This window comes from Podarcis muralis, chromosome 7 (genome assembly GCF_964188315.1).
Source record: "Podarcis muralis chromosome 7, rPodMur119.hap1.1, whole genome shotgun sequence".
NCBI lineage: Eukaryota > Metazoa > Chordata > Lepidosauria > Squamata > Lacertidae > Podarcis > Podarcis muralis.
Window position 1 is genome coordinate 15707577 of NC_135661.1, and position 25389 is coordinate 15732965.

The 25389-nt window shown below is 47.4% G+C and overlaps 2 protein-coding genes across 7 annotated transcripts; one reads left to right on the forward strand and one right to left on the reverse strand.

The window, feature by feature from the left end:
• Positions 1 to 581: 581 nt before the first annotated feature.
• Positions 582 to 16551, reverse strand: LOC114602601 (coiled-coil domain-containing protein 27-like). 5 transcript variants are annotated; one of them, XM_028741014.2, is made up of 12 exons: positions 16533 to 16551; positions 15866 to 15966; positions 14866 to 15087; positions 14568 to 14694; positions 13529 to 13674; positions 12093 to 12272; positions 10783 to 11013; positions 7064 to 7259; positions 6341 to 6471; positions 4562 to 4639; positions 3338 to 3550; positions 582 to 1967 (listed from the first exon to the last, which is right to left on the reverse strand). In XM_028741014.2, the coding sequence occupies exons 3-12, from the start codon at positions 15037 to 15039 to the stop codon at positions 1614 to 1616; spliced, it is 1830 nt and encodes a 609-aa protein (XP_028596847.2). In that variant the 5' UTR covers positions 15040 to 15087; positions 15866 to 15966; positions 16533 to 16551; the 3' UTR covers positions 582 to 1613. The 5 variants fall into 5 exon arrangements, with proteins under 5 accessions (XP_028596847.2, XP_077787412.1, XP_077787410.1 ...); XM_077931286.1 differs by lacking the exon at positions 16533 to 16551 and having other exon boundaries at positions 582 to 1742; positions 1863 to 1967; positions 15866 to 16320; XM_077931284.1 differs by lacking the exon at positions 16533 to 16551 and having other exon boundaries at positions 15866 to 16321.
• Positions 16552 to 16572: 21 nt separating this feature from the next.
• On the forward strand, positions 16573 to 20779 carry LOC144324851 (small ribosomal subunit protein bS16m-like). Of its 2 annotated transcripts, none has more exons than XM_077931287.1 (4): positions 16573 to 16794; positions 17726 to 17750; positions 18611 to 18871; positions 19951 to 20779. In XM_077931287.1, the coding sequence occupies exons 1-4, from the start codon at positions 16666 to 16668 to the stop codon at positions 20073 to 20075; spliced, it is 540 nt and encodes a 179-aa protein (XP_077787413.1). In that variant the 5' UTR covers positions 16573 to 16665; the 3' UTR covers positions 20076 to 20779. The 2 variants fall into 2 exon arrangements, with proteins under 2 accessions (XP_077787413.1, XP_077787414.1); XM_077931288.1 differs by having other exon boundaries at positions 16785 to 16903.
• The last annotated feature ends 4610 nt before the right edge of the window (positions 20780 to 25389 follow it).

Sequence of the window (25389 nt, forward strand, 5' to 3'; positions counted from 1 at the left end):
CTGCGGGCACGATTAGGACGGTGTTGGCGGCATGTCTGTGGGTCTGCAGGCAGGTATTGTTATGTCTCTGGGATCTGCAGGCAGGAGGCACCATGCCCAGCGTCCAGGAACAGAGAAGGTCCGTTTCAGTTCAAAATATCTCGAAGGTTCTGCTTCCGGGATTCCAGGGGGCTTCCGATTGTGGGCCAGAGTTCCTCGTTCCGTCCTGCAGAGCGGCAGTTTTCAAGCAATGTTCTAGGAGATCCTGCGGGACAGGCTCCTGGTTCCGGTCTGCCTTAATGGAGGCAGCTCCCACGACAGCGGGAGATCGTTAGCGATCCTACTGACGCAGATCGAAATAACACAAGGAAATCAGATCCTGCCGTGCGTTGCAATAAATCCATGCTTTATTTATTTTAAAAATTCATTTCACAGTTTAATGTTGTTGATATCTTGAACTCCAATTGCGGGTGTGTGTGTGCACCATAACCTTTTCAGGCCTCGGGGCCACTTCATTTAGCCCTGGTCTATCATCTATTCATATAAATTAGCCTATGAAAAGTATATGCAAATCTCTGCCCTCCCTTTCCTCCTTTTGGGTGATGTGCAAGTGATCCGCTTAGCAGGGCACCCTGTTCATGTGGGGCAAAGGGGAGGCCCCAGGCAGGCTTGAGCTGATCGTGGACCCTAAAACAGGTGCAGGAAGACTTCCGGCTAACTGGATCTATTCCAGGGATGGGTAATCTCAGACCCAAGACACAGCGCCCCTCCTTCCCCAGGCCTCTCTGTATGGCCCTTGGGACTCTTTCTAGGCCATACCCAGGCACACCAAATTTGTATCTGCCCCCAAATCCCAGGAGAAATTAAAACATCACTCATTTCCTAAGTCCCAGCTGAAGCAGTATTATATCATTTAAAACAATCACAGTTTCTCTCCCCAAGAATCCAGGGAAATGCAGTTTTTTTAAAAAGATATTTATTAAACTTTATTAATAATTTTATTATTTAATATACTTTATTTTCAAAACAACAAAGGAAATGTAGTTTGTTCAGAGGTGGGGACAGCTGTCTACATTAATGCTTGGATGCTGTGCGCCATTTTGATTCAAGGTGGCAGAACGAAACATCACTTTGGCGTGACTTTTCCTGTTTTCTGGGATAGGTTTGGCCACCTCTCGAGATACCATTGCCAACCTTGGAACGAAGGTTTCTAAGATGAGGCATGCATTGATGTTTGAACTCCAGGCGCCATTTGGAATTACCATAGCGTACTGAAACATTTTGGGTGTGACTTCACCCATTTTTGGGCATGAGTTCATACCGCCTCCTGAGATATTGCCACCAAACTTTGCATGAGGGTTCCCAAGTGGGGTGGCAGTGGTTTTTGTTGATGTTTGGATCTGGGCACCAATTAAGAATCCGGAAGGCTGAAATGTGTGTTTCTTGTCACGGAATAGAGGAAATGTGCATTTATTTGTGCCTTACTGAACACAGATAATGACCTGGCCTCCTATTGATATTTATTCCATCAATGTCAAGGGTGGGACCCAACGTTAGTCCTACTCAATAGCAGACTCACTGAAATTAATGGATAGGAAAGAATGTGAAGAGGAGAGACTTTAGCTTTCAAATCTCTATCTGCTGGAACTCTTTTTCTTAGAGGTAGTGATTGGAGGGAGCGGTTCAGAGGCGCCCAGAGCTGGGACTTTCACCCCTTTCTGTTTCAGCAACTGGTAAAAGTCTAGGCGGTCTGTTATTATTTTCTGGAAGACAGATCCACAGAGGAGCTTTCTGTTAGAAATGGAGGCAGCTATTCCATTCCCCCATCCCGCTTCTACATTGCAGCCACAGTGACAATCTGACTTCCACATGGTTACTTTTACCTGTAAGGACTCTAAAACTTCATCGTCTGTGATTTCGGCCTGGGGAGACTTGATGCCAGGGGTGCTGTAAGTTGCCTGGATGATTCTGCTCCGAAACCTTTCAAACTTTCAGTGAAAAGAAGGGCGGGGGAATGAAGTGGACAGTGCCTTAGTTCAAAAATTAGAGAATGTCATTCCTTAGAATCAAAGCTAATGCAGTGAGGCAAAGGTTGCCCCTGGGCAACCTGTTTACATTCGTCCTGGTACATGTGCACAAAGATTCCGAGTACGACCATTGCTTATTCTGATTTCTTTGGGAGAAGGTTGAACAACATTGCACCAAGCAGTCCTTATCCCTCACTTTCCAGTGGATATCCCTGTCACTTTCCTTACAGCAAAAGGTCTGGGTTTTTTCGGAAGTGGGTTTATTGCACAAGAGCACCAAATCCACCAGAGTTGCGCAATCTGGATTTCCCAGCATGCGACTGAATCGCACCCCTGAAACAGGGACATTCCAGAAGTGGCCAGGATTCTCAGTTACTGATTTGTGAGAGCAATGTTTCATGCCATTTTCAAATCTGTTTCCATCTCTCAAAGAGCACTAGAAACTTAAATTCAGATTTTTATCCATTTAAAATAGCATGGCTTACCCCAAGGAACTCTGGGAAGTGGGGCAAACGGGGTACAGCCCCACAATAAGCAGCTCACCCCCCACCTGCCTGCCTTCTTGCTTACATCCAGCCCTGTGGATGGCCCTGGCTGTCCAATTCCTTCTCCTTAGCCCTAGTGTTGCCCTTGTGGAACTCAGCAGGAAGGAGGATGCAGTCAAAACTAGATCTGGCTCTGCTTGTCATTGGCAGTGGCTGCAGCTGTCACTGGCTCTGGTGCCACGTACTGCCTCCCTGCCAGCCCCAATGGGCATCAACCACCAGACTCTGGGAGCTGCCCTTTTGCAGACCGACAGAATTCAGTTCTGTTCCTGAGGTACTAGTGAAAATACTTTGGGCCTGTGTGTAGACATAAACGTACGTTCATAACATTACATTCGCATATGCATGTAAGCATGCAAGCATGCATTAAACAGAGAAGGTCTTGGGTTCAATCCCTGGTAGGTTGCACTGGGCACAAAACTCCTGGAGAGCCTCTGCCAGTAGACATAGACCAGGGTTTCCCAAACTTGGGTCTCCAGCTGTTTTTGGACTACAGCTCCCATCATCCCTAGCTAGAAGGACCAGTGGTCAGGGATGATGGGAACTGTAGTCCCAAAACAGCTGGAGACCCAAGTTTGGGAAGCCCTGGTGTAGACAATACTCAGCTAGATGGACCAACAGCCCTGCCTTTGTTTTAATTGAGTTTAGTAGCGTATTTTTGCACTGCTGTGGTGAAGGGTCGATAAGAAATGCAAATGTTAATAACGGTAATAACAAGGACCTAACAGCAGTAACAGTGGTGGTAGCAGTGGTTGAAGAAGCCCTGCGATCTGTGGAGAAGATTACCCTGGCACTGATGCTCTCCAGAGTGACTCTGGTTTGCTGCTCTGCCTGCTGCAAGATCTCCAGCTGCCTCTGCAGATCGTTCTCCCGGCTCAGCTGGTTCCCAACATGGTGCTGATTCAGTAACAGCTCGGCCTGGAGCCGGTTGACGTTGCTCTGCAAGTCATCAATCATCTGGCTCTTGTCAGTTAGTTTGGATTCCAGATCAGCAAGGTCCTGCGTGGCAGGAGAGGAGAAAGATAGAACTGTTAACTAAGAGTAAGGATGGAGGTTTTGATTTTGTCTGCTTTCTAATGGGAAACTACCTAATTTGCAGTTCCCGGACTAATAAACAAACCGAAACGCAGCTATCCTTTGAAAATCCACACTGCGCCGAATTTTTCTCCAGCCAAACACTGTGCGCAACAATAATTGAAATGTGAGAGGAGAGTGCAAAATGGCTGCTGTGGGGGCACGGCATATCAGAAGATGGCTGCTGTCGTGGGACAGCTTGGGCCAATCATTATCTCTCGGTCTAACCTACCTCAAAGGTAGGATAAAAGTGGAGAGAGGGAGACACGTATACAGCACCTTGGGCTCCTTGGAGGACAAGTGGGATAGAAATGTAGTAATTAATAAAGCAAAAAACAAAACAGAATAATGGCTTGAATGTAAGAGAGGCTGAGGCTGTAGAAACAGGAATGGCGCACGAAAAGCTCAGTCTCTTTTGCAGGTGCCTTAGGAGTTACAGGCAATCACACTGGTGCCCATGGGCACCACATTGGAGACCCACAATTAGAACTTAGGAACCTGCTTTGTGGATTCAGTTTGCATTTAGTGGCAAAGCCACCTGATTTGCACTTTCTGCAACACGAAATGAACTGAAGCACAGTCCAGCCACTGAAATTCACACTTCCCCAAATTTTCCAGTGCAGTTCCCCAGACAGGTAAGGTGTGGGGGGAAATGCATACGCTAGGGTGCAGCGCGCCTGCAAATGCATATATATGGGGAAATATAATTTTAAAATGCCTCAAATTAGAGGAAAATGCATGCAACAATGGGCATATTAGGAGAAATTCAAACGGAAATGCTGAGGAAGTTCATGAGGACTCCCCGCCACCCCCGACACACACAAAAAATGCAAACTGATGTGGAAATGTGGAGAAGCGAAGTTTAAGACCGGAAAAAATGAGAGAAACCAAAACTGAGATATTCGCCCTCCCTACTGGCAGGGAGCAGCAACTCACCTGCCTGAGATTGTAATTCTCTCTCTCGATGGAGCCCATCATTTCTTCGTGCTTCCTCTCCTCTCTCAAGTTGCTAAACTAAAATAAAAAGGCAAGCATGATAAAGGGCTCCATTTAGTATGTTTGTTTAGTACAACTCCATTTAGTATGTTCACGGCCCGGCGGAAATCCCAGCTGGAAGGTACAGCCTGTAAGAATACAGGAAGCTTCCTTAGACTCAGCCAGAGCACAGCTGCATCTAACTCAGTATTGCCTTGATTACTTAAACTGCAGAATTCGCTCCCACAGGAGGTAGCGATGGCTGCCAACCAATTATTTAGGGTTAGACCAATTCATGGAGAAGGCTGTCAATGGATCCTAGCCACAATGGCCATGCTCTGCCTCCGTAGTTGGGAGGCAGTAATGCTACTGGAGCACCAGTTGCTGGAAACCACAGGAGGGAAGGAGTGCTCTTGTGATTTTGGCCCCTGTGAGAACAGGATGCTGGACAAAATGGACCACCGGCCTGATGCAAGAGCAGGGCCCTTGGTACGTCCTTATGTCTACTCCCATCTGCCAGCAGCTCTGCAGGATCTCGGGCTGGGGACCTTTCCAGCACTGCCTGGAGATGCTGGGGATTGAACCCAGGACAATTCTGCTTGCAAAGCGGATGCTCTACCACTAAGCCATGGCAACTTCCTCCAAGTGCCACGTGAACCTCCAGCCAGCCACAGACCTGCCATCTCACCATAAGGCCATGAAGATCTTAGCAGCAAACCTGCTAGAAACATGTAGAGGGGGCAATCCATTCTCTCAGCCCTCTCAGGGACCTAGGAAGTTATCTTATGCTGAGTCAGACTACTGGTCCAACTAGCTCAGTATTGGCTGCATGAATGCCAGTGGCTGCCCAGGGTTTCAGAGAGGAGGCTGTTCCAAATCCTTATCTGGAGATAGCGGGGATTGAACTGGATCCCTTTTCTTTCTCCAGTTAATTTTTATCTATTTTTACAAATCCATAATGAATTAAACAACTTTAATACAGTGGTACCTCGGGTTACAGATGCTTCAGGTTACAGACTCTGCGAACTCAGAAATAGTACCTCGGGTTAAGAACTTTGCTTCAGGATAAGAACAGAAATTGCGCAGCAGCAGTGGGAGGCCCCATTAGCTAAAGTGGTACCTCAGGTTAATAACAGTTTCAGGTTGAGAACTGACCTCCAAAACGAATTAAGTTCATAACCCGAGGTATCACTGTACAACTTTTTTTAAAAATAAATAAATAATGGCTTCCCAGATGTGCCAATACTTAACCCTTATTGCTGCTTATATTTCATAATTATCTCTAATTCACAATTTCCCCCTTTTGTACTTGTCCATTCATTTGCCAATTCCTGCTTGTACATTAGTTAACATTTCCAATGTTATGAAGTGAGGATTGCTCATCCGTTTATCAATCCACATTAACCCATTAATTATTATTTCTGAAACAAAACCTTCATTTCCCTCCATCTGTGTATATAAAAAACTTAATCATTCCCACTCTGTAGTTGTTTTCCATTCGATTCTTAATTTGTAACAAATTCACATCAAATTAATTTGAATTCCCTACATCTTTAAAAGTGTCCTGGAGTGGAGACCTTCCTTACAGAAAGCAGGTGCTCAACCACTGAGAAACGGCCCCCTCCTCACCATCTCATGCATTCAGCTATTTAAGAGCACACCTTAAAAAATTACAAGAATTCTCAGCCTTCCCCGCAATCCAAACCCAGCAGAACTGTGTAAACCCCCCAATCAACATACTTTATTAGACATGGCTTCCAGCTGAGCTCCCCGCTCCCTCAGCTCCTTCTGCAATGATTCTCGCTCTGCGTGAGCTTTCCTGAGCTGGGATGCCTCAAAGGATAGCTGCCTTTGCAAGGAAGATATCGCACCTAGGGAATCAAAAGAAAAGCCCGTGAATGTGATCGAGGCCACCCAGTATGGATCACCAGAAACTCTCCACTAGCACGAACCCTCTGAATTAACAAGAGAGGGATCTGCAAACCAATGTTGCTGTTTTGCTTTTGCCCCCTTCAGGCATGTTCTCGTCCAATGGACAACCAATCCCAATCCCAGGAAACTCCATTCCATTCCCTGTGCCCTGGTTTTCTTTTCCTTTTCCAATGGGCTACCATGCCCAATCCCAGGAAACTCCATTCCATTCCCCATTCCCTGGTTTTCTTTTCTTTTTCCAACCAACACTCAGCAATCCATGGTTGCTAGGCACGCTCAGCTCTCATTGGGCTCTTGAGGAGGTCACCCGCTTAGGATTCCAAAATGATTGTTTTGCATTTCACCTAACCTCAGGGTTCCACTGAGCATGCTCACAACTCCCTCTTGTTTCTCAGTGGCCTCACCTTAGTTCCATTTCAATCAGTGCCTACAATGTGAGGTTACCTCCAGAAGGGGTGACTCTTGGTTTCCCCAAGGAAAATATTAGCCAACCCATTTCCATATATAACCATCTCAGCTTTCCAAAGTTACCTGTGGCCATGTCATAATTGCATTTCACTTTCTCCAGCTCGTCGTACAGCTCGCCGTTCATCCTCTGGAACTTGAAAAGCTTGATAAAAAGGAGCTCCTCTTCCGATTCTTCCATATGCACTTCTTCGTAAGACCCACTTTCCACACGCATCTCTTCCTCGCCCTCCAAGTGTACCTTTTCCTGTATTTCAGAGTACTGCGCAGAGAGAGCGCAAAGAAAGACTGGGATGCCAAAGTAAGGGCATGGGAGAAAGCCAATTTCGTTCGCGTTTTAACAGGAAACTACCCAACCCGGGACTTCCGGGTTAGCGCCATCGACTAATGGCGGATTCCCTGAGCTCCGGAGGGAATCGGCTCCGCAGGATCGGGTCTTGCCGCTGCGGCGACGCGGGGACCCTTAAAAATCACAGGCGGTGAAGCCTGTGAGCGTGGTGACTCAGCGGGCCCCATTTGCGCCCCCCGACCTGTGAAGGAGCCTTTTTAAAGGCTTCGGAACGGGGGACGGGGTGAGCGGCGTGGTGCTGAGAGTTGACTGCTTCTCCTGTGGAGTGAAGCCGCACTGCCATGGTCGGAGAGCGCTGACTTCTTCTTGTGAGCAATTGGACCTTAAAGTAACAACCCGTGAGTAGTACGGAATTTGGAACTGTAAAGAAATTTTTTTTACGAATTAGGCACGATCAGGGAAGGTGTAAACAGGAAGTCCGCCTCCCCTCCTTGTAAATAATTTAAAGCAAGGACCTGCTAACTAAGGTCGAGAGAAACCTTTTTTTGTTTCCTTTTTTGGTAAAAGATTTTAATTTCATGGTTTGGCAGCATAAGAAATCTTACTGGAGGATAAAGAGCTAATTTTGGGAGCTGAAGTGTCACCCCCCCGGACCCGGGAGTGCTCCGCGAGAGAGCCTGTTGATGAGGTACTGAAGAGTTTGACAGCTGTCAAATTAGCTGTCAAGATGGAAAAAGAGAACTTTGTTTCTGTTGCTTCTGCTGGTTATGTTTCTTACAATTTTGTTATAATTTGTTGAAAACAAGGAAGAGCCGATACAAACTAACTTGATTTTTGGATTTGAACTGGAAGGAATATTAAGGAACCAAAATCCCTCTAGAGGGGGTTGTGGGACATTACAAGAATGGCTGGAGAAGGGAAAATTCAGGCTGAACTGGACAGAGTATTTGTTCTCTTGGGAAAGTTACAAGGCCAAATTGATGTTTTGGCTACAAATGTTACAACTCTGGACTTAACAGTAAACAACATCATTGAATTTGATAAGGATTTGAATCAGGAAGCCTACTCAATTGGACAAAAAGAGAAGCTTGAGAGCTCTGAGAATTTGGAGAAGGAGATATATGTTGTCCCTGAAGAAAAGGAAGGAGTTGTAATTTTGCAGATGACAAAGGAGAGTTTGAGGCCTGACATGAAGGTAACAAAAGAAAATAAAAGCTTGATGTGGAAAATCTGGCCTGAATTTGAGATTGAAAAATGGAGAGATCTCCTTATGTGGAGATCTAAAGACCTAAGGATTACAAATTTGCTTAAGGTGGAAGTTGGAGCTTTGGGGACATTTGAACTTGAAAGGAGTAAGAAACAAGATTCAGGCTCCACTTTTAAGCATGGAGGTCTGGCTGGAAGAAACATGGATCCTGTTGGGCCAGAGCTTCTCCAAGATTTGGTGTTCAATATTAAGGACTGTCAGGGAACTGCCATCGGAAGGACAGGAGGTGCAGAGGCTCAATGAGGTTGAAAGAGGTGTTGCAGCTGAAGAGGGAACCAGTAGGGGGCGAGCAGTAACTCCAAGGGAAAGTGAGTCGGAGGGATGGCTCAGAGACGGTTCCAGCGAAAACAGTGGAGAGGTCTCAGGACCTCCTATAGGGACACCCACTCCTCGCCGGAAACTGTCACGCAGGGAGGCCAGGAGACGTGTTTCCGTTAAGGAGCTTTTATGTTGGAAGCGTTTCCGAAAACAACCACTTTCGGATTCTGCCAGCGATTGACGCAGCCATGCAGGAGGGGCTCCGTCACAGGCAGAGGTTTGAAAACCTGGTCAAACTCTGAGGGATCTGGATTTTACACACAAGCAGCTTATCATCCCATCACAAGGACTATCCAAAAAACCGGCAGAGAGGAATTGAGAGAGAACTAAGAGCCTTGGATGTGAGATCTCCAGGCTAACAGTAGATTAAGACTGATGGACATTTGTTGGGGACTGAAACCGGGAAAGGGGGGGGGGTGGAGTCTGGGAATCCAAAGGGTACATAACTATAATTTCTTCTGTTTTCATTTTGTTTTGTTATTGGTATGAAAATTGGGAAATTCGTGGAAGGGAATTTGGGTCGACTTTAGAAAATATGTTTTAAGAATGAGTATTGATGTATAAGTATTGATGTATAAGCTTGGATAAGGCAAAATTGGGTAAGGATTTGCTGAACTAGTAATTTGAATTGGCATACAAGAGGGGGAGGTATGAGGAGGTCAGGGAAATATGTTATTGAAAAATAAGTATTGTGAACTTTATGTGTTTTTAAACTTTTTCTCTTTTTCTTTTTTGATTCTTTTTTTATTGTATTAAATTTGAAAACTTTAATAAATATCTTTTTTTAAAAAAAAAAAGGAAACTACCCAATCCGTACTTCTCAAAGCAACACGTGAGCTGGAACACAATTAGCCTTTGAAATCTGCACTTCTCCAAATTTTGTACTGCGGCTCTCCAAGCAAGAAAAGATTGCAAAATATGCACACCCTAAGGAGAAGATTTGCATAGAAATGCATACCTTACTGAAAACAGCATTCAAAAATGCATTATAGTAGGGGAAACTGCATTCCCCCCCCCCAAAAAAAGGGTATGTTAGGAGAAATCCACACTAAAATACTGGTGAATTCTCATGAAAATTTAGGGGTTGTTGGAGGTTTTTTTCCCTTCAAAAGTGCAAATTGCTGTAGAAATGTGCAGAACCAAATTTACAACTGGAAAACGAGGAAACTGGCCTCTGCTAGGTTCCTCTACTCAAACGTTTCCCCTTCTTCCTCCATTTTCCCTGCCTGGATTAGACCTTTTACTCACCAACGAGGCAGAACTTTAGGGTACGGGTCCTGGGACCCCACAGAGTGGGCCCCCGTTAAACGCAGCAGCAGGTCGGACCACATTTGGAAGTAAGCAAAGTGATGAGGATGACTTAGGCACATAAAACCTTTCTTAAACCAAGCCAGAAGCTTGCTCCACTTTGTTCAGCATTGTCTACATGGACTGGCAGCACCTCAAGAGGGTGACCTGGAGACACTGGGGATTGAACCTTCTAAAGGAGTAGGGTCCTTAAGACCAGAGTCTAAAACCACCTAACTTCACCACTGCTGACTTTGACCCTGATAAGGAGGGTGCCAGCCAGGTCAGTTTGGACACTAGAGAATGAGGTCTTGCTGTGGCCTGGGGGAAAGGCAGGATAGCAAGGGAAAGGGACTCTCAAGGGCCAGGTGGGCAATCCTGGGGGCCACAACTGAACCACAGGTCAAAGGGTGCCCATCTCTAGCTTGGGGAGGGGGGGCAGGGTTCTGCCCAGCCCCATAGACATTCTGTACTTCTGCAAATCTTTGTGTGTTCCCCATACCTGCAGAAACTTCCCCTCTTTTGTGCGGACGGTGCTGTTTCGGCTCTATGGACACCAGAGCTTGGGAAACGAATTTGCTACGAGTGTAGAAAAATTTCTCCCCGACTGGTCTTTGGGCTCACCTCTTTCTCCAGCTGCTCCAGTTCATTCTGATCCTTCAGCAGCGTCTTGCTAAGGAGAGCCATCTTGGAGTCCACCTGTTTATCTGTCTGGGCCAGCTCCAATTTCAACCGCTCCAATTCCTGCCGAAATTCTTCCGGGATGCTCTTCTGCTTCATAAGGACCGGCAGAGAGACACCTCGCCTGTGCAGGTTTGGGTCACTCACTTGCACCATAAGTTTTTCTTCCGGTTCCTTTTAAGGAGAGGGATAAAAGATTCAGAAGGCGCTGAAGCTGGAAACTGAGGGCTTGGGGAAATGCTGCTAGAACTTGCAAGGTTATCTCAGAACTGTTGTAGGAAATACTGGGCACAGAGGTTGTAAAGCATAGGAAGCATAGGGACTCTGCCGGCCATTGACTCTGGCTGTGCCTGCCACTGGCTTTGGCGCCACCTACTGTTGGCCTCCAGGCCTTCCACCCTACCAATCCCTATAGGCACCAGCCACCACTGAGGGCGAATCCACCAAGCATATCTCCAAGCATTTGCCATTAGCACAGAGGCTGTGCATTCACTTGCCCTGCTCTCCCTTTAGTTGGATTGCAAAGTAAGAGCCCCTGGCACATATAGAGGCTTACAGAATTACACACAGACAGCCAATGTAGTGTCGTGTGGTTCGGGATCCTTCTTTTCATAGAACTGCAGAGTTGCAAGGGACCTCGTGAGTCATCTAGTCCAACCCTCTGCAATGCAGGAATCAGAGAGTCATAGAATTGTAGAGTTGGAAGGGACCATGGGGATTATCCAGTCCAACACCCTGCAATGAGGTAGCTGCCAGCGGTCCCCCATGGCTCGTATCCACTAGGAGCCTCTCTGTGTTCAGTGCCTTGGATCCAATTTTTGTGGCGCTCCCTTCCAGTTGAGGTCAGGCAGGCCTGTTGAATGTCCAGTGCTTAGTGAATTTTTTCTTTTCCAAAGATTATCTCAGCAGGTTGTTCAAGTGAATGCTGATTTCATAGTTTTAACTCACATTTAGTCTTGCTGTATAGTGGTTAAGCGACATGCAAATAGTTGAAATGAAAATTTAAAAAACAGTGGTTCATGTGCCAAACTAGGACCCGGGAGACCCGGGTTCAGATCCCCACTTGGGTGTGAAGCCTGCTAGGTAACCTTGAGCTAGCCTCAGCCTCTCAGCTTAACCTACCACGCAGGGCTATTGTGAGAGTAAAATGTGGAGCAGGGGAGAACCACGTATACGCCAATCTCAGCTCCTTGGAGGAAAAGCAGGACAGAAAGGCAGTAAATGAATAAACAAATAAGAAGGACTGGGCCAACCTTCTGGGCGGGTCTCTCCACTGGGGCGAGCTCACCCCCCTGCTGGGCCTGGTCCAGCTGCATCTGCATCACTTCCAGCTCCTCCCGGAGGACTGAGATCACGTCATCCTTCCGGACGCTCTCTGCTTCGCAGTTGGCAAGGCGGACGAGTTCCGCTTCCATCTTTTTCAAAGTTGTATCCTGGGGGGGGGGGGGGGGGGGGAGATATGAGAACAGCCAGGTTGAGACCTCAAAGACACTTCCTACAGTTGCATGACATGGGTGCCCCACCAGGGCAATAAACACTTTGTCCATTTACATGGCAAGGGTGGGGAACCTCAGGTTACAGGCTAAATGCAGCCGCCCAGGCTGCTCTTCCTGGCTCTTGCAGCACTCCTTGGCCATTCCCCCTTACTGGCCCTACTCTATGCCCTCCTTGAGAGTTTCTGCCTGGCTGGAAGGTGTTCCAGAGCTCGGTTCATGCCTCTTACTTGCCTTGGCAGAGTATGGAGAAATGGATGCTTCTGTATAGAAGCCCTGCTGGAATGTAGGCTGCTGTGCAAAGGGAAAGAGCTGCCCCCGCTGCCCTGCCTATTTTCCACCTCTGGCTGTGCCCCCTGCTGGCATGCGGGCCCCGCAGAAGGCTCCCCACAAGGGAATGTGGCCTCGAGCTGAAAACAGGTGCCCTTGACTGTTATATGGTGTAGGGAGGGAAGACAGCCATGCTCAGATACAAGGAAGACTACTGATGTAGCCCAATATTTTTGACTCTGACAGGCAGACAATCTCCAGGAGCCAGAGATCTTTCCATCAGCTGTATGTTCCCAAGCCCCAATTCACCATGCCGACTTGGGTCTATAAAGGCCCGTGTAGTTCAGGACCCCTATATCTTTCAGAGCGCTTCTCCGGGTGTTGAACCTACTCAGATCCATTGACCTGCACCAGAAGGCCCACTTTCGGGTGCCTCCCTGGAAGGGCACGTAGTGGAAATTGTAGAACTGTATATGCTTTGATAAATAGCCTACACATGGTATAAAAACCTGTAACTAGAGAAGGATAGCTCTATTACTCTGGCTGTATTAATGTTTGTCTGATGGAGAGCAGGCTCCAATCTGGCAGGTGTGCTTTCTGCCTGAGAACGGGACTTAGTTTCCATGCACCTGTAAAACTAAGGTGAGGGCATGGCTCTATATAAGCCTGCGTAATTCATAGGCTTGCAGTTTCCACTTTTGCATTCTCCCCAGAGGCTGTTGCTGTGACCAAGTAAAGTTGCCTTAAACATCACAACAGTGTGGTTATACTGAAGAACTCCACTACAGGCATGAGTCCCCCCCATGCTCAGCATCCAGGGTACCAGGATGGGCCTGGCCAGTGCCAGTGCTTTCCAGTAAGCCTTGCACGGCCCAGTTCCCTGCTCCCTTTCCTCTGCCAAGCTGCTTTGACAGTTACATCCTTACCTTTTCCTGCAGCAGACTGACGAACCATGGGATTCTGCTTCCTTCGCGGGTTTGGCTTTTCGGGTAGACGCCGCCTGTGAAGCCCTCGGTGAAACTTTTCAACTTAGGCAACCCAGACATGCTCTGAGTAGATGAGGCCGGACAATCTGTGTGCGCAATGGCAACGGAGTGGAGGAGAGAAAGGCACCGTCAAGGTAGTGCTATGGATCATCTCCGACGCTAGTCCTGAATCTGCTGGGATGCGACTGAAACCCACACGGGTCTAGCAATCATCAATGTATTAAATGTATCGTTAAAGGGCTCCACTATTGCCATGGCACCCTGGGGAACCTTCTTCATCCCAAGGGCCACACTTCCTTTTCAGCAACCTTCTGGGGGGCCACATGCTAGTGGTGGGTGAGGCCAGAGGCTAAACTGGTTGGAGCAATAAATTTAAACTTTACTTTTGCGGTAGACTAGTCTCTATAGGCACCCCCACCCCTCTCTCTCTCTCCTTCCTGTGTGTGTTGACGAGGGTGGAGTGTAGGACTAGGACAGAGTTTCCCAAACTTGGGCCTCCAACTGTTTTTGGACTACAATTCCCATCGTCCTTGACCACTGGTCCTGCTAGCTAGGGAAAGGAAAGGAGATGTTAGCAGAGTACAATGATGCATCTCAGCCAGACAAAAGCACACATGCAGGTACACAGCAGGGGTGTGGGCTGTGAACAGGATGTAGCCTGGAGAGAGTCCCAAGGGCCCAAAAGAGAGGCTTGAAGGGCCATCTTTGGTGCTGGGCTGAGGTTCCCCATCTCTGCACTACAGAAAAACACAGCCCATTGCTCCACCTAACTCAGGGATGGGGAACCTGCTGCCTTCCGTATGTTGTTGGACTCCCAGCTCCCACCACTACTTACCATTGGCCATGCTGGCTGGAGGCTGATGGGAGTTGCAGCCCAGCAGTGCCTGGATGGAGAACCATAGGTTGGGGAAAGCTGTCCTCCAGCCCACTACACCACCCTGGCCTCCCACAGAGACTGCCTCTTCCTCTTGAGCCTTACCAAGGTCAGATGTTGAAGTAGCTCTGTGGCTGTACCTGGGGCACCCAGGGCGCATGCGGAAGGATTTCCACAGTTCCTCCTCGGGCGTGTAGGGAGACCTTGTAGGGCTCGCCAGCTGTTCCTTAGCCTGGGGAAGGAGAGGAATTGAGGGTGCAAAGGAGACGAAAAAGGAGGCACCACATCGGCAACCTCTGCTGTTAACGGCATCATGCACTGAGCAGGCAGGGCTGGACTAAATGACGTCCAGGGCCCTTTCACATTCGTGCTAGGATTCTGCTCGTATCAAGGCTTTGCCTACCTGCTTCTCATAGTACTCCCTCACTGCTTGGCCTGCTTTGCTGGAGATGGTTTTGCCGCTGGATGGAGGAGTCCACACCGGATTGTTCTGCTGCGACTGCTGCCGCTGCTTCCGGTTGCTCATTTCCTGCAGCACTGTGAAGCTCTTCCTCATCAAGGTGTCACGTTTCTCCATGAGGGCAGCGGCTCAGTTGCTCCCGTTGCAACAAAGGGGTAAAGAGCCCTGCAAAGTTTAAAAGCCCGTTATGAGAAAAAGAGACCTTCTTATTGTCAGATGGGGTATATAGGACTGAACAAAGACTGTGAGCCTATGCACACTGTGTCTGTGGATAGACACCCCCCCACACACGCCTACTGAACATGAGTGGGACATACTTCCGACTGAGACGAGCTTGGCTGCTGGATCAGGCCAAAGGCTAATCCAACCTGGACCACACACTTGTCATCTGAGGCCCTTCTCTACATCCCCCATCCCAGAAAAGTTTGGAGGGTGACAGAAAAGTTTGGAGGGTGTAGAGGCTCCCCGATTGTGGAACACTCTCCCCAGAGCCATCATTACATGTCTTTAGGCACCAGACAAAAACATTATTCTTTACCCAGGCCTTTAGCCACTAAATAACCTCTAGCCTGTGGAAAGTGTGTGGGAGAGGACTGTGATGATGACTATTGCCTTATTAGGCTGTCTGTACGTATGCTTTTTATGTTTTTTATCATGGATGTTCTGTAATGTGTTTTTAATGTTGGACATAGCCCTGGGATCTTTTGATAGCTGGCGATATAAAAATTGAATTCATAATAATAAAAGTCCAAAGTCCTGTCTTTGGAGTGGCCAACCAGAAGCCCCTGGGAAGCCTGTCAGCAGGACCTGAGTGAAGATATACTCTCTCCCAGCAAAAGGTATTCAAGAGGTCTACTGCCTTCGACAGCAGAGCACAGCTGTCTAGTAGCCACAGGTAACCTTATCCTCCACAAATAACATCACTTCCACTATTAAAGCTTACCTTTGAGTAAATGCAGTTAGGAACGTGGCATAAAGCAATCTATTTCAGGGCCGCAAGGTTTAGTGGCTAGATGAACCAATCAAATGTTTTTGTCGATCCGTCTGGAAAGACAAATTATAAAATGGTGGGGCTGAGTCAACAAGGAGAGACCCACATTTATTTCCCTTTCCAGCTGTTTTCGATGTGCTGGTATGTTCTAACAACTGGAAAAGAAAGTGTGTGTGGGGGGGGGAGACAAGATTACAGACAGCCTGTCCTAACATGCGACAGCACACAATTTTAAGTGTGGTTGGTTAAATTTTAAGTTCAGCGTATATACCAAACTATCTCTATACTTTTTTTTTAAGCACCTATATCAAGGTTTGATGATGTGCATAGTTATTTAAATTCATCAACTAATCCATTAAAAAGAAGTCAATTTAATATGTTTGGGGTGCTTTAAACCTCGCAGTGGGTTGGATCCTGGGAAAACCTTCCAACTACGATTCTACGCAGGCTACCAGCGCACGCATGCGCATCGGAAGCCGGCAAGCGCAACAAATGCGAGGCCAAAGGGGCGTGGCCAAAAGGCAGAGGCGTGGCCTGTTCTCTTATTCTCTCTCTGGCCGTTGTGCTGAAGCTTCTCTTGGCCTTTCGCTTCGTTCTCCTCCTCCTCCTTCCCCCTCACCTGCCAAGGGGCCACGGGCGCGCGAACCGGAGCCCGGCTAAGGAGCGCGCTGGCTGGTTCCCTGCCTGCGCGGCCTAATGCGGTTGCTTAGCAACGCGGAAGCGGAACTACAGCTCCCGTCGCCCTCTGGCGCATGCGCTTCGGCGTCGTGTCTTTTTTTTTAATACACCGAGTTCTGATTGGTCGCCTCTCCCACGCTCGTTGCGCCGCATGCGCGCGGCCGACTGGGGCTCCTCACGTGGTTTCCCACCTCCAGGACCTTGTAAGTAGCGTCTCTACGGTTGTCGCTTGGAGGGGAATTGTGGTCGTGTGAGCGCGCCGAGTTGCCTTGCGCGGGTTTGGGGAATGGCAGCTAAGGGCTCAGGCAGCAGGTGCAGCTCGCCACGCGGAGGAGAAGCCGGCTGCTTCAATCAGCCCCTTTTCTCGGAACCATGTGGACTAGCGCCTTACTTTATTTTGAGGGGGAGGAGCGTAGCTCAGTGGTTGAGCACCTGCTTTGCATCTGGAAGGTCCCAAGGTCGGGAGTGTACGCTATGTGAGACCTTGCAGAGCCGCTGCGGATAGATAACTACTAAATTGAGGGTCGCCGCCTGTCCTGTATAATACAGGATTGTCCCGTATTTCAGTGTAAAATGCGCTCTCTCTCTGTGTGTCTCTCTCTTACTCTGCCAAGTTAGGTATCCTCTCCAAATGCATGTGTTCGAAAGGGTGTGAGAAAGGTCATGTATTTAAGCTGTGGGTAGCCAAGCACAGACAGATTTACAACTTCGTGGGTGTGGGTGTGTGACAAATTTCAGAGGCGCCAATAGATTGTAATAGATTGCTTTGAATTCACTTCAGCACCAGCTGGAAAAAAATAATAACCCCCCCCCAACTGCTCTGCCCCATCCTGTCCTATATTTTGCCAGAACAAAGGTGGCAGTCGTAAATGGACTGGTGGTCTGACTGTATAAAAAGAGCTGTCTACATTTCTGGGTTAGGAATAATTGAGGAATTGACCACAAGGATTCTGTGTTCTCATTCCCTGGGCCTAACTCCTATTCCACATCCCCCTCTCTCGTTTATTTTAGAATTGCAGAAATTTAGGTAGCCTGGTTCCTCATTTCATAACTGTAAGCTGATGGTGCTTTTTTGTTTGTTTTAATATGAGTGTTGGGATCTGATTTGTTACCTCTGTTTCCCCCTCCGTACAGGAACCAGACATCATGGTTCAGCTGGGTAAGTGAGATTACTGTATTCTTCACCCTATAGGGTGCACTAGCCCATAGGGCGCACTTATTTTTTTTGGAGGGGGGGGGGAATAAAGGGGAAAAATTATTCCCCCCCCCCCAGCTTGCCAGGCTGGGGGCGGGGGAAGCCCCAGCTTCCCCTGACCCCAGCCCCCAGAACGGGTCCGGGAGCGACAGCGAGGTTGCATTCAATGGTATCATTGTTTAAGGGACGTGGGTAGCGCTGCGGTCTAAACCGCTGAGCCTCTTGGGCTTGCCTATGAGAAGGTTGGCGGTTCGAATCCCCGTGACAGGGTGAGCTCCCGTTGCTCGGTCCCAGCTCCTGCCAACCTAGCAGTTCGAAAGCACGCCAAAAAGTGCAAGTAGATAAAGAGGTACCGCTCCGGTAGGAAGGTAAACGGCGTTTCGGAGTGCTGCTCTGCTTTGTGGTCCGTTGCGCCACATGACCCGGAAAAACTGTCTGCGACAAACGCCGGCTCCCTCAGCCTGTAAAGCGAGATGAGCACTGTAACCCCAGAGTCGTCTGCGACTGGACTTGGCTGTCAAGGATCCTTTACCTTTTTTTTTTACCATTGTTTAAAGACTGAAACGACTTAAAAATTAACTGTAACTAAACAGATATTTGGGGTGTGAAAACAAAAATCAGCATTTATGAGTGATATATATTGCAGATAAAGAAAAGCACTATGGAGTTGGTGGTCATCACTGCCTCCATTGGGAGCGAGTTCTACAGCTTAACTGTGCTCTGTGTAAAGAAGTATTTCCTTCAGCTTGTTTAACCACTGGAGGGAAATCTTCAATAAATGCAGGGTTTCTGTTGACATTGCCTTTGCACGGTCTCCCTTCAAGGGCACTGCCTCCTGAAAAAGTACTACAACGCGCATACCGTCATCCGCTTTGCTATGGGTGGCTGCGCCAACAGGCCTTACTTTCGGATCGTGGCTGCACAGAACAAGCGAGCCCGGGACGGGAAGCACCTGGAGCAGATTGGGTGCTACGACCCGCTTCCCAACGACCACAATGAGAGGATCGTTGGTGTGAACTTCGAGCGGCTGAAATACTGGATTGCCAATGGCGCCCATCTCACCAAGCCCGTTGAGAAACTTCTGGGTAATGCCACCTGGTTTCCTTCTTTTTTTGGGGGGGGGGAATGTTGCTCCTATTTTGTTGTCGCTTTCTGTGTTCCCTTACTTAGATTGACATTTTGCTTGTTGAACAAAGCATTTATACAAAAATTAAATGTGGTTTATATTTTGAATGGTTTCCCCACCATGCCAAACTCCTGCATTATTATAACCTATCCTTGTGGTGGGGTTTTGCTGAATAAAATTCTGATTATTGTACAGTTATCCATTGAACTTAGGCAGTTCCTGATAATGATGATTCGTAAAATCATACGAGGGTATAAGGGGCCCCAGGGCTCCTCCAATTCAACTACCTTCAATGCAGGAATTTTTTTTCTTAATCCTCCCGTTTATTTTTAAGCTGAAAATTTGCCCGGGGGAACAAGTGGAACGGAAAGCACAGCGTGCTTCCTGATGTCACGGGCAACCAGGCAATCAGTTCTTTCACAGCTTTGCGCTTAAGCCTAGGGTTGGGGAAGACGTATCTTTTTGGACTCCCAACTCCCATTATCCCTAACCATTGGCCATTGGGTCAGATGCGAGTTGTAGTCTTAACAGCAGCATGCACCCCTGACATATGACTGCAAAATAGTCGGTACATTTTCTGAAGGCGATGAACTCCAGATTTTGTGTGTCCTGACTCTCCCCACCGTGCTATGCTTTAGACAGTTGACCTCGAGACCTAATGCAGGGAAGGAGAGCTTCAGAACCAGGGATCAAATGTGGCCCTCCAGCCCTCTGTATCTGGCCCTCAGAATTCTGCCTAAGCCACATCCCCTCACTGCCCCTGCTTCACACTCTCAGGTGTCTGGCTTGAACTCTGATAATGCCTCTTTGCTTAGCTTCCTGGATGGAGGATGGGGAAAGCAGCCTATTGTGCAAAGGTAATAGCTGCACAAATTGCTCCAGCCGCTTTTGCCTCTGGCCTCACGCACCATTCATACATGCCCCCTGGAAAGTTGACCGGAAGCGAATGTGACCCATCAGGCTGAGAGAGGTTCCCCCACCCTTGCCGTGAAGAGCATAGACAGCAACAACAAAGTGCCTTTTCTTTTCCCCGCCCAGGGCTTTCTGGATTCCTCCCCCTGCATCCGATGACCATCACAAACGCCGAAAGAGTGAGGAAAGCACAAGCCCAGCAGGCTGAGAGGGCTGCTCAGGAAGAAGCAAGCCCAGCTCGGAATGAATAAAGAGCAACGTGGGGGGCTCTCTCTACCAGCTCAGAAGGCAGTGCCAGGATGAAGGACCGCCTGTTGTGCAGGAGAAGCCAGCAGACACAGGCTCTGTCTCTCTTTGCAACATGATAGAGCCGCAGCCGCCTTCAGGTTTGGTGACGTGTGGCCCGCCAGATGCTCTTGGACCCTCCTCAACTCCTGCCAGAATGACCAGTGGGCAGGGATGGTGGGAGCTGGAGCCCACTTCCACCTGGAGGGCTGCAGCTTCCCCACCCCATGGCCTAGCTCACAGCCTGACTCGACATAAGCGTTGTAACACCTGCTAAGAGAGGTACTTCCAGGAACGTGGGATGGGAGTCTTTGCAGGACTGCAACTCCCATTATACCTGTCCACTGCCTTTGCTGCCAGTTGGGCATTAATCATCATCCAACCATCCGCAGGTTTCCTGCTCCCATCTTTAAAAATTCAGTTCTTTCTCCATCTCTTGGCCAGATTTAACGCTTCTCTGGTGTCTGCAGAGTCACTGCCTTGTGAGATACTTTATTGGGGGAAGGGCTTTCCTCCTGGACCACTTTGGCAGAGGAATGTTAATGGACTGATGGGAGGGAAGGGAAGTTTTCCATCTACGCACCTGCCAGCTGATCTACCTCCTCCCACTAAATAGGTGCAAAATTCAGCTTTCTGGTAAATTAAAAAATAATAAAGTTCCTAGGTCTTGGTATGTTGTATATATGAAAGTCCGAGGAGGCCTAAGAAGAGGTGTGTCTGGCAAAACAACAAAATCATTTGCAGGGGTTAGTGGATAAGATTTGAGGGCCCTGGCCACCTCTTGGCCATGGCAAGCAGACTAAACAGTACTAAAGAATCATAGAATTATAGACTTGGAAGGGACCCTGAGGATCATCTAGTCCTGCAATGTAGGAATAAGCTGATGTCCCATATGGGGCTCAAACCTGCAACCTTGGCACTATCAGCACCATGGTCTAAGTAGTCTTGCTTTGTGGGTTTCCTCCTCAGTGGTAAGAGCACATGCTCTTTTTCTTTTTGCATTTGGCAGATCCCAAAGGCAGATCAGTCTGCAAAACGGCTTTTATTATTTATTTTGTGAAATTTATACATAGCTTGAATGATTTTTTTTAAGACCTCAAAGCGGTTTGCAAAAAGATAGAACAAAATCAATAAAAATTTACAGCTTCGCTTTAAAACATACAAAGGTTAAAATAGTAAAACAATTTAAAGTTACTTCAACTTTCTAAGCATCTGGGTAGGCTGGTCTCAACAAGAATGTTTTTATCAGACATTGAATAACATGAAGGCTCAATCTCAAAAGGCAGGGGGTCCCAAAGTGTAGGTGCTGCCATAATGTGCAACCGAATTCTTACAAAAGCAGAGTCAGACCATTGGGCCCATTCTCTCTACACAAGTATTTCTCAACCTTGGGTCTCCAGCTGTTGTTGGGCTCCAACTCCCATCATCCCTAGCTAGCGGGACCAGTGGGCAGGGATGATGGGAGTTGTAGTCCAACTACATCTGGGGACCCAAGGTTGAGAAACACTGCACACTGACTGGCAGCACCTCTGCAAGGTTCTCTCCCAGCCCTACTGGGAGATGCCAGGAATTCATAGCATCACAGAACTGTATAATTATACCTTCTGCGTGCAAAGCAGATGTTCTGCTAGCAGCTGGCAAAGGAGGGGTAGAACACTCCCTTAGAATGTAAGAACTTTGCTGATGCAAATCGAAAGGGCCCATCTAGTCCAGGGTCCAGTTCAGTCTCCCCCTCCCCAAGAATGAAACCGTTATCACACAACATTGCTTCCAGGCAACTAGGTATTCAGACACATACTGCCTCCGTTACTGGACCTCCGGGTAGAGGGCAATATATAAATTAAATTAATAATTAATAACAGTATATAGCCAACGTGGCTATTAGCCACTAATTGCTTTATCCTTTGTAAATTTGTCTGAAGGGGGGGGGGGGCTAAATTTGTCTGAAGGGAAGTTCAGTGGTAGAGAATCTGCTTTGCATACAGAATATTACCATCAGTGCTTTGTTAATCACCTAAAGTGTCTCAAGGTGATTGTACATGAATGGCCATTCAAAACCAGAAAATGCATTTAAAGCAAAACTCAAACTATACTTAAGACTGATACATGTGGCAAAGACCCATTCACCCTGCTGGGAAAACCAGCCGGAACAACGCAGGTGTTAGGCACCTGTTGTAACTCAATGTGCGCTACTCCAGATAATGGGTGGCTGTTGTGATGGAATAACAGTTCCATTGGGGCATTCAATTCAGGTAGGTAGCCGTGTTGATCTGACGCAGTAGAAATATATATATTTGCTGCTGTTGTCGTTTAGTCGTGTCCGACTCTTCGTGACCCCATGGACCAGAGCACACCAGGCACCTCTGTCCTCCACTAATACTACTACTACTACTGGACATTTTTTAATTATTATTCTTTTACTATATATATATATATATATATATATATATATATATATATATATATGTGTGTGTATATATATATATATATATATATATATGCAAGTTTTGGTGTCCTCGGGTGTCTTCCCGTGTAAAAGTTGGGGTGTCTAGGCGACGTTTCGACGAGGTCTCACTCGTCATCTTCAGGCTGGTGCTTTCGGCTTCTTGTTACTGGAACAGAGCAGGATCTCAGTGTTTGAGTTCCTATAAATACTGTTGAGGAGGTGTGGCCTCTAGTGTTCTGGGCAGAGAGGAAGTTCCTAGGCTAGTGTGCCTTTTCTTCTTTTGTTCCTTAATTACTTGAGGGATATCTTGAGTGATTTCTTGAGTTGTATCCTGAGTACCACTTAGGTGGGTCATTAGGTGTGGATTAGTTGCTAAGTGGTACTCAGGATACAACTCAAGAAATCACTCAAGATATCCCTCAAGTAATTAAGGAACAAAAGAAGAAAAGGCACACTAGCCTAGGAACTTCCTCTCTGCCCAGAACACTAGAGGCCACACCTCCTCAACAGTATTTATAGTAACTCAAACACTGAGATCCTGCTCTGTTCCAGTAACAAGAAGCCGAAAGCACCAGCCTGAAGATGACGAGTGAGACCTCGTCGAAACGTCGCCTAGACACCCCAACTTTTACACGGGAAGACACCCGAGGACACCAAAACTTGCATTCTTGTACCCGTGAAAATCTACGAAAGCAATCATCCAGATGCCCCAAACTCTACGGCCTCCCCAAGATACACAAAGAAGGAACACCACTCAGACCAATAGTCAGCTCCATAGGCTCACCTCTACAAAATCTCGCTAAATTTCTCGCCAAGCAACTTCAGCCCTATGCAGAATCCATCTCTTCACACGTTCCAAACTCCTTCCAGTTCATAGAAACAATAAAGAAGCAAAACCTACATCCCAATGACCTACTTGTGAGCTTCGATGTTGTATCTCTCTTCACACAAGTGCCCATTAATGAAGCCTTGACAGCCATTCAAAACAAATACAATCCCCCCGAATACATCTTGGACCTGACCAAGCACTGCCTAACCAACACGTACTTCATCCACAATGGACAAAGATACAAACAGATAGAAGGAGCACCTATGGGATCACCCCTCTCACCGGTCATCGCAAACCTGTACATGGAACACTTTGAAACCAATGCCTTAGACAAGTCAGAACACAAACCCAAACTTTGGCTCAGATATGTTGACGACACCTTTGTAATTTGGCCACACGGGAAGGAAAAACTGGATAGCTTCCTCACACATCTCAACAGCCTACACCCCAAAATACAATTCACTATGGAAATAGAAGCCAACAACCAACTTCCCTTCCTTGACGTCCTAATCTACAAAAAACCTGATGGCTCCCTAGGACACACTATCTACCGGAAAAAAACACACACCAACCGCTACTTACATGCACAATCACACCACCACCCTGCACAAATAAACTCCGTAGCCAAGACTCTCATCTCCAGAACCAAACGCCTGGCTGACAAAAACCACTTGACAACTGAGTTACAGAATCTCTCAAATGTGTTAATTGCCAATGGATACCAGCAAAACAGGGTTACGAAGCTAATCCAAAAAGAAACACCCCCCAAAAACCAAGACACAGAAGAAAACAATGGCATGGCCCTCCTTCCTTATATCAAGGGCACTACAGATAAAATTAGCAAAATCCTCCATAAACACAATATCAAAACAGCCTTTTGCACCAACCAAAAAATAGCCAATATCCTCAGAAACCCCAAGGATAAAATCCAGTTGGAAAACCAAGGGGTCTATGAAATACCCTGCAAAGTCTGCCCAGCCACGTACATTGGACAAACTAACAGACGAATAAATGCACGTATCGCAGAACACAAGAATGCCGTCAAAAAAGAAGAAAAAACTTCCTCTCTTTTCCAACACATGAAAGAAACAGGACACGAAATTAATTTTGCAGATTCCAAATTGCTCTTTAACATGGAACATCACCACAAGAGAATAATCATGGAAGCCATCGAGATAGAGAAACACCCTCACAACATGAACAAGCGTGACGACACATCCCGCTTGCCAGACATCTGGAAATTAGCCCTCCCCACAAAAACTGACACCAGAGCCAGAGGCACACAGAACGCCATCACCAATCAACCACACCAGACCCAAACCCAGACCCTCTCCACAGATGAATTACAGATACCATCCAGTAGCCAAACCATGGTGGCACCTCCGGATGCTGCACCCCCCTGCAATCCCTACACAGATCTGGCTGGCACAGACCACAAAACCACAGCTCGCCCCTATACACGAAGCCAAGCCAGAGCACAACAAAATGCAGTACAACCATCTTCTCAGAAAAACTCTTCACAAAGTTCAAGAGGTCAAGACACAAAGGCTTTAGCAACTAATCCACACCTAATGACCCACCTAAGTGGTACTCAGGATACAACTCAAGAAATCACTCAAGATATCCCTCAAGTAATTAAGAAACAAAAGAAGAAAAGGCACACTAGCCTGGGAACTTCCTCTCTGCCCAGAACATTAGAGGCCACACCTCCTCAACAGTATTTATAGGAACTCAAACACTGAGATCCTGCTCTGTTCCAGTAACAAGAAGCCGAAAGCACCAGCCTGAAGATGACGAGTGAGACCTCGTCGAAACGTCGCCTAGACACCCCAACTTTTACACGGGAAGACACCCGAGGACACCAAAACCTGCATATATATATATATATATATATAATAAAAGAATAAAAAAGATGTCCAGTAGCACCTTAAGGTAAAAGGTAAAGGTACCCCTGCCCGTACGGGCCAGTCTTGCCAGACTCTAGGGTTGTGCGCCCATCTCACTC